The sequence below is a fragment of the Nicotiana tomentosiformis genome, chromosome 7 (genome assembly GCF_000390325.3).
Source record: "Nicotiana tomentosiformis chromosome 7, ASM39032v3, whole genome shotgun sequence".
Classification (NCBI taxonomy): domain Eukaryota; kingdom Viridiplantae; phylum Streptophyta; class Magnoliopsida; order Solanales; family Solanaceae; genus Nicotiana; species Nicotiana tomentosiformis.
The window spans coordinates 31,742,644-31,762,135 of NC_090818.1; the positions used below are offsets into that span (position 1 = coordinate 31,742,644).

Consider the following 19,492-nt stretch of genomic DNA (forward strand, 5'->3'; position numbering starts at 1 on the left):
GTTGCATTCATGGTTGGTGAGTGGGTCCTGCTCCGGGTTTCGCCTATAAAGGGGGTGATGAGGTTCGGGAAGAAGGGAAAGTTGAGCCCTAGGTATATTGGGCCTTTTGAGATTCTTGAAAGAGTTGGAGAGGTGGCTTACAGACTTGCACCACCACCTAGTCTCTATGCAGTTCATCCGGTATTCCATGTTTTTATGCTTCGAAAATATCACGGCGATCCGTCTCATGTGTTTAGACTTCAGTTCGGTTCAGTTGGACAAGGATCTATCTTATGTTGAGGAACCAGTGGCTATTTTAGATAGGCAGGCTCAAAAGCTGAGGTCAAAGAATATTGCTTCCGTGAAGGTTCAGTGGAGGGGTCATCCGGTCGAGGAGGCGACTTGGGAGACCGAGCATGATATGCGCAGCTGTTATCCACACTTATTCACCAGCTCATGTACTTTTTCTAACTTCGTTCGAAGACGAATGTTTGTTTTAGAGGTGGAGAATGTGATGATCCAAAATGTCATCCTTAAAGTTAAAAATTAATTCTGTGTTCTAAGACCCCGAAAAGCATTATTTATCATTACTTGACTTGCGTGCGCAGTCCGTAAAATTTTTCGGAAAAGTTTTTATGTGAGGTGGATTAAAATGTGAATTGGAGCTTTAAAACTCAACTGAGTTGACTTTGGTAAACATTTTGAGAAAGCGGACTCGGATCAGTATTTTGACAGTTTCGGTAGGTCCGTATCATGATTTGGGATTTGGGTGTATGCCCGGAATCAAATTCCGAGGTCCCTAGTCCGAGATATGGAATTTTGATGAAAAATTAAAAGTTTAAGTTCAAATAGTGACCGGATGTCGAATTATGTGAAAATGACCCATGAATAGAATTTTGATGATTTCAACAGCTCCGTATGGTAATTTTGGACTAAGGAGCGTGATCAGAATTTTATTTGAAAGTCCGTAGTGAAATTAGGCTTGAAATGGCTAAAATAGGAATTTAAGTTTGGAAGTTTGACCGGGGAGTTGACTTTTTGATATCGGGGTCGGAATCCAATTCCAAAACTTTCCATAGCTCCGTTATGATATTTATGACTAGTGTGTAAAATTTGAGGTCAATCGGACTTGATATGATAGGTTTCGACATCGAATAGTGAAGTTGAAAATTCTAAGTTTCATTAAGCTTGAATTGCAGCATGATTCGTGATTTTAGCGTTGTTTGATGTTATTTGAGATTTCAATATATTCGTATGATATTTTAAGACTTGTTGGCATATTTTGTTGAGGTCCCGAGGGCCTCGGGTGAGTTTCGGATGGTTAACAGATCAAAAATGAGACTTAAACAGTTTCTCCAAAAGCTGCTGTAAATTTTCTTCTGCTGAGCAATCGAGCCCAGAAGTCGGGCCCAAAAATCGAAGTCCATTGATTGAAGGCCAGAAGCCGAGCCCAGAAATCGAGCCCAGGATCGAAGGCAAGGCTCGAGAGCCATAATCGAAGGCAAGGCTCGAGAGCCATGATCGAAGGCAAGGCTCGAGGGAAATGATCGAAGGCCCAGGCTTGATGCCAGGATCGAGGCCATGATCGAAGGACCAGGCTCGATGCCATGATCGATTCCATGACCGAAGGCCCAGGCTCGAGCCTGTGATCGAAGTCATGATCGAGGCCTAGGCTCGAGGGCCATGATCGAAGCCACGATCGAGTCCCAGTTCCGAAGGCTGCCAGGGCAGATTTATAAAAGAGGGCATTCGTCCCATTCGCCGTTTTTAACAAACTGGAACTTGAGCAGAGGCGATTTTGATAGATTTTCAAGGAAAGACATTGGGGTAAGTGATTCTAACTCGAATTTGGTTTATATAAACAAATATATCATTGTTTTCACCATTTAATTAGTGTTTCGAGATTGAAATTTGGAAAATTTTTAGAAATCTCATAGAAACGAATTTTTGAGATTTCGGTGTCGATTCAGAGTCGGATTTGAGTGAAACTGGTATGGTTGGACTCGTAATTGAATGGGTTGTCGGATTTTGTGAGTTTTCCGGATTCCTAGACATTTTTGAGCTAATTTTGAATTTTATTGAAAAATGTAATCTTTTCTTATGAAATTGATTCCTATAATATTTGTTATAATGTGATGAAAGTCGTGTACTCGAGGTGACGAGTATGTAAACGGGTTAAATGTGAAGGATTATGTTTTTAAATTGAGTAGATCATTATTGCATATTAATTAAATTATTAAATCTTGTTATATTCTCTATCATTGATTTGATTTATATACTTTAAATTTGCTTGGCCTTTTTCCTACTAATTGTTTTACCTGTTTAGTTGGAACTTGATTTCTTTTATTCTGTGCATTATTTGAAGGTTGATTTTCTTTAAAATAAATATTATTAATATGAAGTATTTGACATTTTAAATTTGGTATTGAAGCAACGTATTAAAGATTTTAAAATATTATTTTGCTGAATTATTTAATCTGAATATTTTTGTAAGATTTTCGTACTCATTGTGATGGAGCCGCGAGCTCTTTATTGTGAAAAAATATTATTGATGATTTATTAAGGCATGAGTCGTGAGCTCTTTATTGTGAAAAAATATTATTGATAATTTATTCTGGCATGCGCTGTGAGCTCTTTATTGTGAAAAATATTGTTGTTGAATTATTTTGGCAAGTTAAATTATTTGAGCACTTGAGGTACAAATTGTGATATATTGTGATATTGATACGCATGCGGTGGTATAAGGTCTGGATATTGAAATGCATGCGGTGAGATAAGGTTGGCTTGATACGCGTGGCTAGTGGGGAGAACTACTAGAAGTCATGCGGTGTGATAAAGATGGCTAAAACGCGGGATGCTATTTCGGAAAAAATATTTTCTTTAAAATAAATTGTGAAGGCTCCCGCGGTGAGATAAAAAAATGAGATATTGTGAATTTATTTATGATTTGGGACAACAAGGTGGTACCTCGGGAGTGCCCTTATTGATATTGATCTATGGTCGCAGTTGCCTTTTATTATTTGTTGTGATTTTCTTAAAGTTGAAAGGAATTTTGCTTTGATTCCATGAGATATTATTTTCCATTATTTTGTGTAATTAAATGGTTACATGCTACTTAATTCATTTTCATTGTCATTTTATTTTATTATATGATTAAACATTTTACCATGCAATTAGTATTTTTCAGTAGGGCCTAACCTCGTCACTACTCTACCGAGGTTAGGCTTGGAACTTACTGTGTACCGCTGTGGTGTACTCATACTACGCTTCTGCACATCTTTTTGTGCAGATCTAGGTACTCCTTACCAGTCCCGACATCAGTGAGTTACCTGTACACGGAGACTTCGAGGTATATCTGCCAGCGTCCGCAGACTCCGGAGCCCCCTTCTATCATTATTATGTTGCTTCCTTATTTTCTTTAGATCTTGATATATATAGAGACATTGAGGATAAAATTCTTAGAATCTTGTGACTTATTTCTACCAGGTTTTGGGAGTTGCAATTATTTAAAGTTTCAGATTTCTATTTTTATTTCGCATTGCTAGGCTTACCTAGTTTTAGAGACTAGGTGCCATCACGACATCCTACGCAGGGAATTTGGGGTCGTGACACTTTATAGAACCATGGGACTCCATAAACCTGATACTCTGATACCAAGTTTGTCAAGACCTATTTTCTGAACAAGCTGTGACCGGCACCCGATCGCTAAATTTTACCAAGCGAACCATCTGCACTTATTAAAACTAGTATAACTTCAAACTTTATATGCAATAAGGCAATACTTTAATAAAATTCTTTTAATTAATTTGAATATCTAAAATAAACTCACTTCAAAACTTTATTCATAGTAACTATTGAAATACTGCAACTAATTATCAAAAATAAATGAATCTTAACTCACCGACTGTGTCTATGAAGAATTTACTGATAAACCGATGCACTGCTATGGACATGAGATTTCTTGGCCAGTTCTCCAAGTAAACAAAGAAATATTAAAATAATGACGACTCAAAGGAATACTCCACGAACAAAATCGTAACTCACCAATAGCACTGGAAGTGAGGGAAGTCCTAACCTGTCCTGCAAAATTGGTTCCTACGTTGTACCGCCGACCAACGCAGGTTCCCAAAAGAGAACGTCAGTACCATCCATTGTACTAAATGAATCTCAACGATAGAGAACAAAACTTTAATAAAATATACATTACAAGCAAAGATTCTAAAAGCATGAAAAACATAAAGCTTTTAAGAACAATTCTGAAATAATTGCATAACAGCAGTTTTTGAATACTCTAACAGAAATTCTTTTTTTTCCTTTTTCTTTCTTATCTAAAAAAACTACTTCACTTTTATGCTTCGGGAGTTCCATCTATCCTGACTTAAGTCTGTCTTAGTCACCGTGTGATCGGCACGGGCTCAATCCCAACCTGATTGAATAGGCCCAATCCACGAGGTGTCACTCGCTTCATGGTTCTCAACACCCATGTATCATTCCTTAGCCTGACTAGGCAAATTCTCAGCAACAAGACTCTCGGCTCGTGTGCTCCCTACTTTGGCACAAGTAGTTTTAGGAAGTCAACACCTTGATCAAGACGCTCGGCCTGGATGATGACCCCTTCTCAGAATAGAGGATATTCACAAAAATACTTTAATAATATATTATTTTGTGTGACATCGCTAGGATCTAAATCAACTTCTCAACTTTCTTGATCATTCAAGTCTAAATCTTTTCTGGAATATCCTATACATACTCATACTGGTATCCTTAAATATAAAGCATGGCATAAGCATGGGATAAACATTCAAAAGTATTTCTAAAGATTCTTGCTTCTTCATGAATTTTCAACATGAAAATGGCATATAATTAAGAATAACATAAAAATCTAAAAATTTGTGCACATATATAAAAATAGATCATCTAAACTTTAGCTAGAATAATTCTAAATTAATAGGTATTCACTCGCTCTAATTAAGTACATATTAACTCTTTTAAGCAATTCATCAAACACCTTGTATGTGCGCTTTTATAAGTTAAACCACTTTAGTAAATGGTTATATCAACTCAACTCAAAACTCCTCGAGCCAATACGTAGGCTCAAATCCAATTTATATCCGTCAAACAATCGATTCTACAACAACCATTGTATTTTAATTAATTTCAAAGTTTCACACCTAAATATGGAACTTACTGTTGATGCAGAGAAATAAGGGAATTAACTATTCAATTCTTACCTACTACTATTGTAGGATAATTGACAATAAAAATTTTTATATACCTGAGTTCAAGAACTAGAAATTTATAAAGAAACCTAGAACTTTCCGTTGTCTGCGTGAGTAAGTAGCAGGGCTGCCTCTGTTTCGTGGCTGCCTTTGTTTCGTATAAGGCGTTGAGCCTTTTAATCTACGTGAGTTTTAAGGCTTTAAGCCTTTTGCCTTCCAACAGCCCTTTATGGGCTTTAGGCTTGTCCCCCTTATTTTTTTAAGGGATTGTTACACAAATAGCCAGTCAGATTCACTATTTACTTTTTCTAGCCAGTATACATAGATTATATATTGATTATACACAGTTATATACATATTATACATGAATTTTACATATATTATACATCCGCCGGCTATTTTAAATTTACGAAATTAGGTGGACGGCTATTTGGGTTAATTCTTCTTTTTTTAACTTAACTAATATTTAATAATACTCATTTTTAATAATTAGTAATATGAAAATTATTAATATTCCTCTGCTTGTATATCACATTATTTATAAATATATAAGTAACTCAAAAGTCAATCATAACAGTTTAAATCTGTAATAGAAGTATATATTTTCTTGCACTCAAGGCAAGATTAAAAAAATTAAATTCTATATTGAGCGTGTCTTGAAACTCTTATATATTTGAAGAATGTTAAAATGTCCTTAACATGACGATGATTATCTTACTTATTTTTTCCATTACTGTTACGCCAAAAATAAGCATGTATCTGCCAAGTGCTTAGTTGGTGTGACAAAATATTTAACTCATAATATTTCTAGTGTAAATGATTTATTTTTTATTTCAACAATAAATTAATGTGTTTGATCCAGTTCCAAAAGTTGGTCATATTGACTTTTAATAAACAAAAAGTGACAATCAAATTGACATTGGAGGAACGTATGATGTATATACAGTAACTATTAGCCTTTGTAATACTATCTACAAGTTCATTATGAAAATTATAGTAAATCACATCAAGCCTTTACTTAATAAGGTCATACATCCCTCCTAGTCAGCTTTTCAGCAAAATAGGAGAGCTTCGGATAATGCCTTAATAGTGCAAGAATTACTACACCATTTTAGAACCTCTAAGTCAAAATGCTCCAAAATGATGCTTAAAAGTGATCTAGAGAAGACTTTTGATAGATTAGAGTGGAGTTTTATATGTCAAACTTTAACACACTTCAATTTTCCTCCTCCTCTAATTGAATTAATTATGTCTTGTGTAACAACCACAATCACATCCATTCTTTTTAATGGTACCCCGACACAAGCCTTCAAACCATCAAGAGGTATTGGGCAAGGTCATCCCCTCTCACCATATCTCTTTATTATGTGCATGAAAATGTTCTCACAAAGCATAAATCTAGCAGTGGACTATCAATCCTGGGATCCAATTTATTTGAATAAGCAAGCTCCACCCATCTCTCATTTATTTTTTGCTGATGATATTATTTTTGGCTGCTAGGATAAATACAAGTACATGCCATTCTATCAATGATCACATAAATCACTTCACATCTTTATCCGACCAAAAATAAATTTACAGAAATTCAAAGTATTCTTTTCCAAATACTGCACACCTGAAGAAAAAAAATTTGTAACTACTTTCAATATCCCTGAAGGCCACAACTTTGGAAAATACCTGGGATCTTCAATATTTAACTCCAAACCTACAAAAAGAGATTTTCAATTCCTAATTGAAAATTTTAAAACTAGACTCGCGGGTTGGAAAACTAATCTTCTTAGCATGGCAGAAAGGACTACCCTTATTAAGGCAACCTTAAACTCTATTATAAATCATGTCATGCAAATCACATATCTACCAATAGAGCTCTTACACAAGCTAGAACGTTATCAAAGAAAATTTCATTTGATACGCTGGGAAAGTGTCACTACATCAAGAGTGGAAGGGGGACTTGGTATCCAAAAATTAAGGGAAAAGAACCAAGCTCTCCTCGCTAGTACAGCGTTGCGATTGTTCCACAGTCCCTCAACCTTATGGGCTTCTCTATTGATCTCCAAAAACATTTCCTCCAATACCAAACAAACATCTCAGCTATCCAGAAGTTGGAAACATGTTCTTATGTTGTGGTCTTCATGCCAACAAGGTATTGTTTTGCGATTATCAACGGGCTCTAATGTAAATTTTTGGAATGACCCTTGGTTAGCCCCTCGATTAATCTTGCGCGACATCAAGTGCAAGGGCCTTTAACACTAAATGAGTCAATGGCTACAGTTCCCAAATTATAAATTGCAACACAATTATTGCATGTAGCCATCTATCTCTACGACTCCCTCCCATTATCATGCGATTGATAGAACAGTTCTACCTCCCACAATATCCAACTGATCATGATAAACTAGTTTGGGGCCTCAAATATAATGGCAAATTTACTGTGCAATCTTGTTATAAATCCCTAACCAATGCTTTACAACCAACAAATAGTCATGGATGGCTTTGGCGCCTATCAGTTCCCCCAAAGATTAAGCATTTTCTATGGTTATGTGCTCATAATAAATTACCTACTAGAGCTTATCTCCATAGACTAGGTATTACTACTAGTCCCCTATGTCATTTCTGCCAATTAGAAATCGAAACTACCTGTCACATTTTGATCGCTTGTCCAAATTCTCATCGACAATTTGAGTCTCTTGCCCTTTGTGCACTCTATCCCTTTTACGACGAACAATCCTCATCAAGGGATACACAAACTCTTTTCACTATCCAAGGGTCACTATATCAAAGACCTACCTTCTCATGTCATCATCGCTTATACTCTATGGCACATATGGAAAATAAGAAACAAAAATAGCTTTGACAACACAAACATTCTGGCTAGAGCCACAACTATACGACACCTTGCGACGAACTTTATGTTAAGAATTAATATACTGTTTTTTTTACGACCCATTCAATTAATCAATGCCTTTTAATAAAGAAGAAGAACTATTTAATATTTTTATGGGCGCATAAATGCCAAAAATGATAACTTGTTGAGATAGTAATGTACTTGAGTTAATTTTTATTAATAAGACTAGTTAATATACTCGTAAAAAATCATGTTTAAACTTATTAAACCCTCCTTTCTATGATAATAATGTGATGCTTATAAACAACATACTTTGAGTTAATTCATAAATTTGAATTTAGAGCAGATACTACTATATATTTGTAAGTTACAGGAGCTTTTTAACTTTTTTTCTATAATTAAGAAAGTTGAGTATTAAAATATATAGAACTCAAATTAATACCAAAGTTACATTAAGGGAACTCAGCTTTTTACCGGGGTTTATAATGGTTTGTTAAAAATATATATTTTTTAAGAAAGATCACTAACACCAGTTATCACATGTTCAACAAAACGAAGCACCCAATTCCTTTGATTACTTTCCCGAAAACCAAATGCTTTCAATCTAGATGGAGGTTTTAGTAGTTGTGATAAAACTCTAAGGGGTTGTTTCCGCAACTCCACAGGAGTCTTCCGCAACTCTAAGCGCAAACCCCTGTACGTGTAACTTAGTTTTAATATATAAGTAATCTTTCCGGACCAAAAAAAAAAAAAGACTTTGTCTATACAACGGGACACATGAGTTCCGACATGTATTCCCCTTTAATATAACAACATCTCTCCAACTTTTTCGTGTATTATTTCTTATTATGGAGAAGTCGCTTAATTTTAGAAGTGTCGGTAGCACCTTATCTTGTGTTAGGTATGATCTAGATAATATTCTGAGATATTTAGTAAAAGTTGAATGATTTTGTTTAGAGAAATTAATATTCTAACTTATGTACCAAGAACTGGCTTGTCATGTCGATTTTCCATTCGGCTAATTGGACAATGTTGGTTATTGCTTTTATGCTATGTGTCTCCGTCCTTCTTTAGAACTGCATGCTTAGCCGAATCGAATTATCTCAGCGGCACTATATAACATGGGGTGTAATGTTTACATTAAAAATTTAACACGTTTCTTAATAAATGGAGTAATAAGTGAGTGAAAATTTGAAGGACATATTAATTGAAAATCCAACAACCTCAAGGTGCGTGCATATCATGGGAATGGTTTAATGTTTCTGCACTAGGTAGTTGTGATCATGGATGAGGGAGTACTTCTATATTCTGAATTTCTGATGTTCTTTGTCACAGTGTGGTAGTTTTGGTATTTACTCGGATCCCTCTTTACTCTTTGTATACATGTTAAGCTGTTGAGTTCAGTACCTCAGCTTTCACTTCATCCATTGAATGCCCAAAATAACACTAATTCTCATGCCAATAAGACTATCTCTAGAATTCTCCATAAAGAGGCAGATCCAGAACTTTAACGCGACATACACTAATATTCTGTTCAACCAGTACCCCTTAAAAGTTTTTAGTGTTTAGGGTGGCCAAGTGATTTAAATTAACCATTTTTAAGATATACATATATGAATATACAAAATTTCTACAGAAGTTTACGGGATCCGTGATCCCTCAAGAATGCACATAGGTCAGCCTCTGTCTCTAGACTGGGAATTTTATAAATATAGATGTCGTATGAGATATAATGGAATTTGGGATACTGTCTACTCTTCATATGCACAAGAACTGATATCTGTGTGCATGCATCAGATGATGGGATTACTTTCTGTCCTGGGCTTTGGACAGTTTGGCAAGGGGCCTTATCTATTTCCCTTTATCCAATTTTATTGAGCTAAATTCACTTTTAGCCGGTCGCAGAAAACAAATAGCATCCAGTAGCCATAAATATTAGTCAGACAATTCATAACCCCAAACAAATTATACCGGCTAGCCCAAACTTACCGTATGTACACTATTTTTATTCTCTTTCTTATTTTCACGGTTCAAATTTTCCTAAGTACACGATTTGTTAGGTGCAAAAGAATTGGATGAGCATATTAAAGAGTTGTAGTTGTTGGACAAGAGATGACGCGAGCACGATGTCATGTGGCAGAGTGAATACTAATGACCTCAGAATTGCCACGTATCAATTTGGACAACAAATGTACGCAGTATAGTGTGTCAACTGTACTGTCCCCAAAACAAGTACCTATCAAATTAATAGGGCTGCACACTGCAGAGACTGCAATGTTGTGGTATCATGCATGACTTCTTCTACTCGGCATATGTAAGCTCAATTTTCTTTATTCTTTTTTTTTTCCTAGTTTCGGAGCATGAAAGAGAAAAGAAGATCTTGAAATTAGTGGTCATGAATAAGTCATAAATTATTTTATGATTGCAAATTATCTCATCGAGAGTAAAATAAAAAATATAATATATATAGAAGAGTCTATACACTTTGTATACACAAAGATGCTCGGGGATACATTAATGATACATTAGGGATACACTGTAAAATGCATGATACACTTTATATACAAATTTTATACAATGTATAATAATATATACACTTTTATACATCGTACAACAGTCTATACACGTTGGATATATAAAATTACTCGAGATACATTAATGATACATTAGCGATACACTGCAAAATGCACGATACACTTTATATACAATAGACTGTCACTATACAATTTATATACAATAGACTTTCACTATACAAAATATATACAAAATAGACCGTCATTATACAAAACATATACAAAATAGACTATCCTATATACAAAATAGACTCACTATACAAAAAATATACTAAATAAACTGTCACTATACAAAAAATATACCTCCGTTCCAGTTTATGTGAACCTATTTCTTTTTTGGTCTGTTCCAAAAAGAATGACCCCTTTCTAAATTGGAAACAATTTTGCTTAAACTTACAATTCTACCCTTAATGAGAAGCTTTTATAACCACACAAATAATTTGGGCCCCTTTTTGAATTGTTTAGGACCACAAATTCTAAAAGTCTTTATTTTTTCTTAAACTTCGTGCCCAGTCAAACAAGTTCACATAAATTGGAACGGAGAGAGTACTAATAGAACTATACAATTTATATATAATAAATTATCATTATACAAAATAGACTGTCATTATACAAACATATACTAAATAGACTATCACTATACAAAATAGACTATCACTATACAAAATAGATATTTCAGGCTATTAGATGTAATATGTTTGGGCCATAAGGACATTTCAGGTCAATGGGGAACAACATGGGCTATTAAAATTTTGAGGGGTCATAGAGGGTAGTTTTCTCAATTTTATTTGACAATCACTACTAGAAATCCGGTAAAAACCGACCAAAAAAACCGACCAAAGTTGGTCGGTAATGGCCAATAACCGACCAAAACGCGATTATTTACGTGTGGACGGTATTTTAGGGGGCGGAAAGAAATACCGACCAAAGTTGGTCGGAAATTACGGACCAACTTTGGTCGGTCAATTAAATTTAAAAAAAATAAATATTGCAAAAACAAACCGACCAACTCCGACCAAAGTTGGTCGGTATTTTAATTATGTAATCAAAAGATTTACCATCTAGGAATCGAACCGGGGTTTGTACTGTGGCAGGATACTATTCTGCCACTAGATCATTGGTGCATTTTGTTTTAAGACTGCCTTTTATTTGATTTATACTCTTTAATTGTATTTTCGCACGAAAATAACCGACCAAAGTTGGTCGGTTTTATTAAAAAATAAAATTACCGACCAAAGTTGGTCGTTTTTTTAAATGACCGGCCGAATTAACCGACCAATTTTGGTCGGTTTTTTTAATATTAAATTTTATTTATTTTAATTGAAACATCGACCAAAGTTGGTCGGTTTCTTGAAAAATAAATTTCGCGGGACTCAAAAATAGTTTCCCGCATTTTTTCGCCAAAGAAAACCGACCAAAGTTGGTCGGTTTCGTAAAAAAAAATTAAAAAATAAAATATTTTACCAAAGTTAGTCGGTCGACCTTGGTCGGTTTTTGCCGAATTTCTAGTAGTGAATCCATGTTAGGCATTTCGTCATGTGAGGTTGATAATTGTTTTTACATCAAATAGCCAGCCGAATTTACTGTTTTATTTTTCTAACCAGTATACATAAATTATGCACTAATTATACACGGTTATTCACATATTCCTTCCGTCCCAATTTATGTAACAGTGTTCAGATGCCGAGAGTCAAACGAATTATTTTTTGATCGTAATATTTTCATATACCTTTTAAATATTTTGAACTGGTGAATTATCCGCGCATCGCGCGGCTATGGTGTACTCCGTTAATTTTGTTTTTAAATATTCATATATTAATCTTAACCAAAAATACAATTGACTATTTTTAATGTATTCAAATGTTTGGTCTTAAAATTTCCTTGAGACCTATAATTTGTCCATTTATTATTGATCTTTTCAATTTGTTTTATTAAGAGAATTACAAAAATATTTTTTCCTTTAGTTTCTATTTTTATAATTTTGGGAACTTTTATCTTATAAATATTTGGTTACATTTTTATTTCTCATACAATAGAGTCATTGTTTTCCCCCTAATGTAAGTGTAATTATATATACAATATTCTTTGATATTAGCGTGTACTAACTTGATTTCATTTCCTTGGAAAGTTAATATTTCGTACTTATATAATTGTATCCTATTTAAAAGATCATAAAACTAAAGAAATGAAATAAAAACTTAAAGAAAAACAAAGGCTGGTAGGACTTCATCTCAATACATTGTTCCACCCTGTAGGATGCATTGGATTATTGGAACTCCTTGAAGTGTTATTCTCTTCTCCCTTCTTCTTTTTTGTTTCATTCTTCTTTTTTTGATTCGAGAACATGTCTATATGCCGTCAATTTAATTACAAACATACTGTAAATGCAAAAAGTATCGTAACCACTTGTCTATAATATTTCTCAGAAAAAAATATCAAACGTGATTTGAGATTCATATGCAATTTTTAGTATTTGTTGTCACATAGTCTTAAATCAAGAGGCTTACTATCAAATTTTATACATACCTTATCTTTGACATGTTTCCACATCGTTGGACTGATTAACGTTCCCAAGAAGTCTAAATATTTAGGTACAATGGACTTTATAAAATTGCTGACCATTGTTTTACGACTTTATTATGTCAAATTTTATATATACCTCATGTTTGATAACCCCAATTGCAGAATAGAATATCTATATACATAAATACACACATGCACTAAACTTACAAAGAGAATACAGGTGAAAAGACACTTCGCAGTCGCTCTAAAATAAGAGAATCATGAGTAGCGCAATGAAAATTTCAACATTCATGACAAATTTCATACTTATGTAAGCACTACAAAAGGTGAAGCACATAATCGTGCTTATCATTTGATAAAAATAACGATTCTTTAGCAAAAAGAGCAAAGTATAGGCAAAGGTTTTACATTTAAATTCGAGCATTAACTACAAACCCTACAACAGACTAAAAGAATAACATAACGTTTGAATCTCATTCTGTCACAAATAACATCATATGCTCATTTCTTCCCCACTCTCTCACTCCACTCCCTAATCAATATAAAATATGTACAAAAATTGTATGTGAAATAATAATTCGGGCAAAATACAAATAACTGGAAAAGAGGTAAAAAAAAATATATATTTTATGTAGAGAGAGTTTGAATGAAAGGAGAGGAGGGATGGATGAAGAATAATAGACCAAAGTTATTTGGAGGAGAAGATTTACTTCAATATTTATAGTAACCAATTCCATTAGTAACGTACATTGAGTGTAATAGGAATAAATAATAACGTATAATTGTTATAGAATTAGTGTTAGCGAATTAATTAGTAATAAATCCGCCCCTGAATGTATATAGGATCATAATAAACAATTTGGAACGGCAATTGAAACGACACTCTTTATTCCCCTTCATCATGTATTGTTGAGTTTCAATTAAATCTTAAGTTGTTTGAATGCAATAATTGGTTATTGTATCAAAATGAGAGGAAAAAATCCAAAACATTGAGATAATAGATACTATAAATTCGGCAAAAAACGACCACGGTCGACCGACCAATTTTGGTCGGTCAAAAAATCGGCCAAAAAACCGATCAAAGTTGGTCGGTTTTTCAATGGCACAAAAATGCGGGAAACTATTTTTGAATCCCACAAAATTTATTTTTCAAGAAACTGACCAACTTTGGTCGGTTTTTCATTTAAAATAAATTAAAATTAATATTAAAAAAACCGACCGAAATCGGTCGGTTAATTCGGCCGGTCATTTTAAAAAACCGACCGAATTCGGTCGATAATTTTATTTTTTAATAAAACCGACCAACTTTGGTCGGTTATTTTCGTGCGAAAATACAATTAAAGAGTATAAATAAAATAAAAGACAGTCTTAAAACAAAATGCACCAATGGTCTAGTGGTAGAATAGTATCCTTCCACAGTACATATCCCAGTACGATAGCTAGATGGTGCATTTTTTTAATTACATAATTAAAATACCAACCAACTTTGGTCGTTTTTTCGGCAATTTTTTTTTTTGAATTTAATTGACCGACCAAAGTTGGTCGGTAACCGACCAACTTTGGTCGGTATGCCCTTCCGACCTTCAAAATACCGACCACACGTTAATGGTCGCGTTTTGGACGGTTATTGGCCATTACCAACCAACTTTGGTCGGTTGTTTTGGATGGTTTATCCCGAATTTCTAGTAGTGAGGATCCTTGGCCATAGAGATATGTCATGTCAACATTTTTTCCACTCCTTTATATATATATATATATAGAGAGAGAGAGAGATTATTAAATTATTGTGACTTATAGAACTTTTACGTAGTTTTCAAATATATAATCTTTATTTCGAAAAACTAAAACATTCTATGTCCAAATGCATAGTCGAAATTAAGAAGATTGAATTTCGAAAAGCGAAAAGTATCACATAAATTGGCACAGAGAAAGTATTATATATTAATTATACATATATTATATATCCACCTACTATTTAGATTAGTGTTCTTGAGAATTCATAAAGTTTGAGCCAAAAAGTTGTGTCACAGTTAGGAAACCGAAAATGCTGCAAAAAGGCCTCCGAACCAAAATTTTGAGGGGGGGAGGAGATCGTAGTGTTGGAATTGTGGTTCTTACTGCAAAAAGACCTTTTTAAAGTTTCCTAAACATTTGTCATTCACGAGTTAGCATATGTAGGTGAATCGGAAGCAAAGAGCAAAAATGGTCCACCTTTAATGGATATGGTGATTTTGTTGTCAACTTCTAACAGATGACACAATTCAACGAACGTCAATAGCTGAGGAGCAACTTTGAACCTTTTCTAAAAAAGTAGAGCAAGAGCAAATTTGAACAAGCATTACTTCTTTTTTTGCCTCAATTTAATTGTTCTATTGCGACTACCGTCAAAATTATGAAATTTGACTATTAAAATACTGAAATATCTATTAGGCTCATAGGAAGAAAGAAGGAAAAGCCCAAATTAACCTCTTACTAGCATGACATTCTATAGATTATCCTGATTCAAGTGATTTCTGTTTTTTTTTTTGGGCCCCTTTTTGCTTTTATTATCCTCACTTTGCCTTTCTTTTACTTTAGTTTTTGTTTTTAACCTTTCTGGACTCAAAACGCGAAAGAAGATTGCAACCTCTCGGATCTTGTCCTAAGCTATTCTTCTCAACTCTTTAGTTTACCATTCAGAAACTATCAGTGTAACAATTTCCTTTAACACAATTTCCAAGCAAGATTCTCCTCTCAACTTTTAGGCTACAGCAGAACAGAAAAAGGTTTACATGTATCTTGTTCTTTTATCCACATAACCACTAGTGTTATATGCTTTTACAAATCCTACAAGAAAGCATAGTATAAACACTACAAATCCAGCACCTCTGCACACAAATCTTTTTTTCTTCCTAAATGCAAGATGTCATATCGGCAAATTGATTAAAAAGAAACAATTAATCCAATTTGACATCACTCATCACGCCATTTTCCCAATCTGAATAATGTATAATCCTGTCAAAAAAGCTAGTCTCCTCTACATTTGCCAAGAAATAAAATTGGCTTTATATTAGCAATATATATCATAAGACATGTTAAGATGTAGCAGTAATAATGCAGGAACTTATTTGGAGGGACAGCTGCTGAAGTAGATGGTGTAATAGGCCCAGCACCAAATACTGTCGAACCACTTGAATTTGTTGTATTCAAAATGGATGCACTTGTGCTGCAATTCCCAACATTAATCAGAAACTCTATATGCAAATGGTTAATTTTTTTTTTTTTAAAATACAATTTTATTCATGTTTAAAAAATCACACCTTGTTGATGGATATTGACATGAACCACTACCTGCACACAACATATTATCATTTAATCAATTATATAAGAAACTAAAGGTAGAAGTAGTAGTAGTAGTAGTAGTATGGTTACAGGAGTAATGGGAATTGTTAGCTTACTGGGATCGGTGTTTGTAGTAACAGCAGCACCAGCAAAATTGCAGCTATTAGGAATTGGATTTTTCTGATAGTAACTATTGAATGCAAAGGAAGCGTGACCGCGGAGCGTGTTGGGGTTGTAGCAGCTGCCACCAGGCTGAATGGCAGAACAATCAGAACCACCATAGCCACAAGCATAGTCTAATGCAACTTGCAATGCTGTTTGTGAGGCAGCTTGGCTAGCAACACACCAGCTCGAGCCCGATGATGAAGATCCTGCTGTCATTACCGGATTGGTTGGACCGCTAGTTGTTGAATCAGGATCTGAGATTGTTGGATTCAGTACTGGTGTTGTTGTAATGGTGATAGGAGTTCCAGTTGGTACTGTTGTTATTGGAGTTGTTATGTCCTTTTGGCTGCTGGAAATGGTCTTAGAATTCTGTTCTACTAATCCTATGTGTGTAGCATTTGAACCTGCAAATTCACAACAGCATTGATAGATAATTTGTGGTTTAGATTTTAATTAGATAAAGGTGCACGTTAATAGTTTAAGCTTGGAACACTTTTAACTGCTACATTTGCAACTTAAAGGGAATTAAGATTCAGAGTGGCACAGGGGTGGGGCGGATATGAGCGGTTCAACAACATACCCAGTCTTATCCGACACCATGGGGTCCGGGGAAGGTAGTGTGTACGCAGACCTTACCCCTACCTTGTGAGAATAGAGAGGTGTTTCCAATCGAAAATGGGTAATTCAAAAAATGGATAAATTATCCGACCCGACCCATATTTAATACGGATAAAAAACGAGTTACACGGCAAATAATATGGATATTCATATTATCCATGACTTCTTGAATATGATCACTTTTGAGAGAATTCCTGGTGTCCCAAACTTGAGGAACCTCAATTTGAAGTTTTACGAAGTTAAAAATTAAACTCATTAGTTATCCATTGGTTATCCATTTTCTAAGTGGATAATATGGTTCTTATCCATATTTGATCCGATTTTAAACAGTTCACTATCCAACCTATTTTTTCATGGATAATATGAATAGATAACTGTTTTATTTTAACCATTTTGTCACCTCTTCCGGTAATGAAAGCAACTTCCAATTTAACCTTTACCAATTAGAATGAGATTTATGTTCAAATAATTAATGCCTATTTTTCGATATACACTTTATGCTTGCTTGATCAAAACGCAGAAGTATTATGATAAACCGAAAGAAGTATTATTGAGTCTATGGTTTATCAGAAACAACCGCTATACTTACGCAAGGTACGGGTAAGGTCTTCGTACGCTTTACCCTCGCTAGAGCCTCGCATGTAGGAATTCACTGTATATATTGTTGTTGTTGAAAGAAGTATTATGATGGTAGATTAAGTCAAAAATTGAAATATGATTCTAAAATCTAAATGCTACTTGCACAAAACATTTGATTTGATAAGGGAAAAAAAGAGGCCCTCGGTAGGGAAATGATGAGCAAAGAAAAAGATGGATGCAGAGTCAAAAAAGATGAAATTAGTAATCATTGTCCTTTTTAAAGGGGAAAGTTTCTATAGTCAATCACTCCATCTGGATAATAATTCAAACAGGGAATTCAAATTGAAACTTAACATGCAAATTCTCCTATGCTTTTATAAATTATGACTGAAACATTTAAGACACAAAAAGTTTAAACACCAATGTTCTTTAAGATGCTTAATAGAAGACTCAAATGGAAATGGACAAAAGAAATAGTACTAAAATAACATCCTAGATCAAACAAAGAAGTGGAAAAAAGAAGAAGAGATATAGCATCTTTTTGGCTCATAACAACAAAGAGAATAGGATGATCTATTGCATAAGAAACTTAAGAAGCCATTATTGGACATGGGTACTGCATGTCAAGTATAAGAGGAAGATAAAGCTCGTCACCTGAACAAATAAAAAGACAACCGAGTTGAATGAATATGTAAAAACTCCGGAGAATCCTCGTACTCATTGTCCTAATATTTCTAACTTCCTTCATCTTCTTCTCTAGTTCAAAATTTTCTCAACAAACCATGGCATGTCAAACAAACGAACCATTGTGACATTCTTGAAAGCACATGATTTTGTGTATATAGAGTTACTATATACCAATTTTGAGGAGTACAATCCCTTTTTTTTTCTTTTGTGGAGGTGGGGGTGATGATAGGGAGAGATATTAGGTGAGAGAAAGGGAGAGAGAGTTGAGTAAAGGGAAGTATAGACATAACAAAGGGGGTAGGGAGAGGGAGCAAGAAGAAAAAGGTGCAAAAAGGGAGAAGTGGAAGGAGTAGAAGAAAAGAAAGTTAAAGAGGGAATTGTTTGGAATTTAAGTGTGGTGTGTGGATTGAAGTAGTGATGGAGATAATGATGATGATGATATGTTCAATTCCCTTTTTTTTCTGTTTGGTGACTTGAACTTTTTTTCTATTTCATGGACCACATCTAGTAGCCAATGAATAGCCAGGCTTGGTAGATAGCAACCAACTCAACCAAGTGATGCTTCTATTTATCCTTTCACAATCTATTCTATTACACACTCCCAAATCTGCTCTCACCACCATAATTTATACTCCTCCAAAGAATAATTTCTTTGTATGACTGTAATTTATAAATCATCTTATTAAGGGTAAAAAAATTAATTAAATTATTTTTAAATTTAAAAAAGATTTAATATTTTTTTCAGATTAAAAATAAAAGAATCTATACTATATTAAAAGCACGAATGTCATTAGCGAAATGTTGTTCGTCTTTTTTACCCTCTAAAAATTGATTTCATACTAGACAAAATAGTCATTTAGTTATATACCCTAATATTTAAGAGTTTGAAATCATTTAAAACTTCACTTATTAAAAAATTTCCTTATTTAAAGAACCCTAATATTTAAAAATTTAAATTAACTAAGAACTTTTATATCATTAAG

At 34.1% G+C, this 19,492-nt stretch overlaps 1 protein-coding gene across 1 annotated transcript; it reads right to left on the bottom strand.

Moving 5' to 3' along the window:
- Positions 1 to 15,905: 15,905 nt before the first annotated feature.
- Positions 15,906 to 18,914, bottom strand: LOC104087092 (PLASMODESMATA CALLOSE-BINDING PROTEIN 3-like). Its single transcript, XM_009591495.4, has 4 exons — positions 18,477 to 18,914; positions 16,577 to 17,029; positions 16,439 to 16,469; positions 15,906 to 16,344 (listed from the first exon to the last, which is right to left on the bottom strand). Exons 1-4 carry the CDS (start codon positions 18,568 to 18,570, stop codon positions 16,146 to 16,148), a joined length of 777 nt encoding a protein of 258 aa, XP_009589790.1. The 5' UTR covers positions 18,571 to 18,914; the 3' UTR covers positions 15,906 to 16,145.
- Positions 18,915 to 19,492: the final 578 nt, after the last annotated feature.

Excerpts from the sequence above, each read along its gene's own strand:
- LOC104087092 (XM_009591495.4), bottom strand. The coding sequence starts at position 18,570 with ATGAAGGAAGTTAGAAATATTAGGACAATGAGTACGAGGATTCTCCGG. Across the intron at positions 16,470-16,576 it reads TACTACAAACACCGATCCCA|GTAGTGGTTCATGTCAATAT; the intron begins GTAAGCTAACAA and ends TGTTGTGTGCAG. Across the intron at positions 16,345-16,438 it reads TGTCAATATCCATCAACAAG|CACAAGTGCATCCATTTTGA; the intron begins GTGTGATTTTTT and ends TGGGAATTGCAG.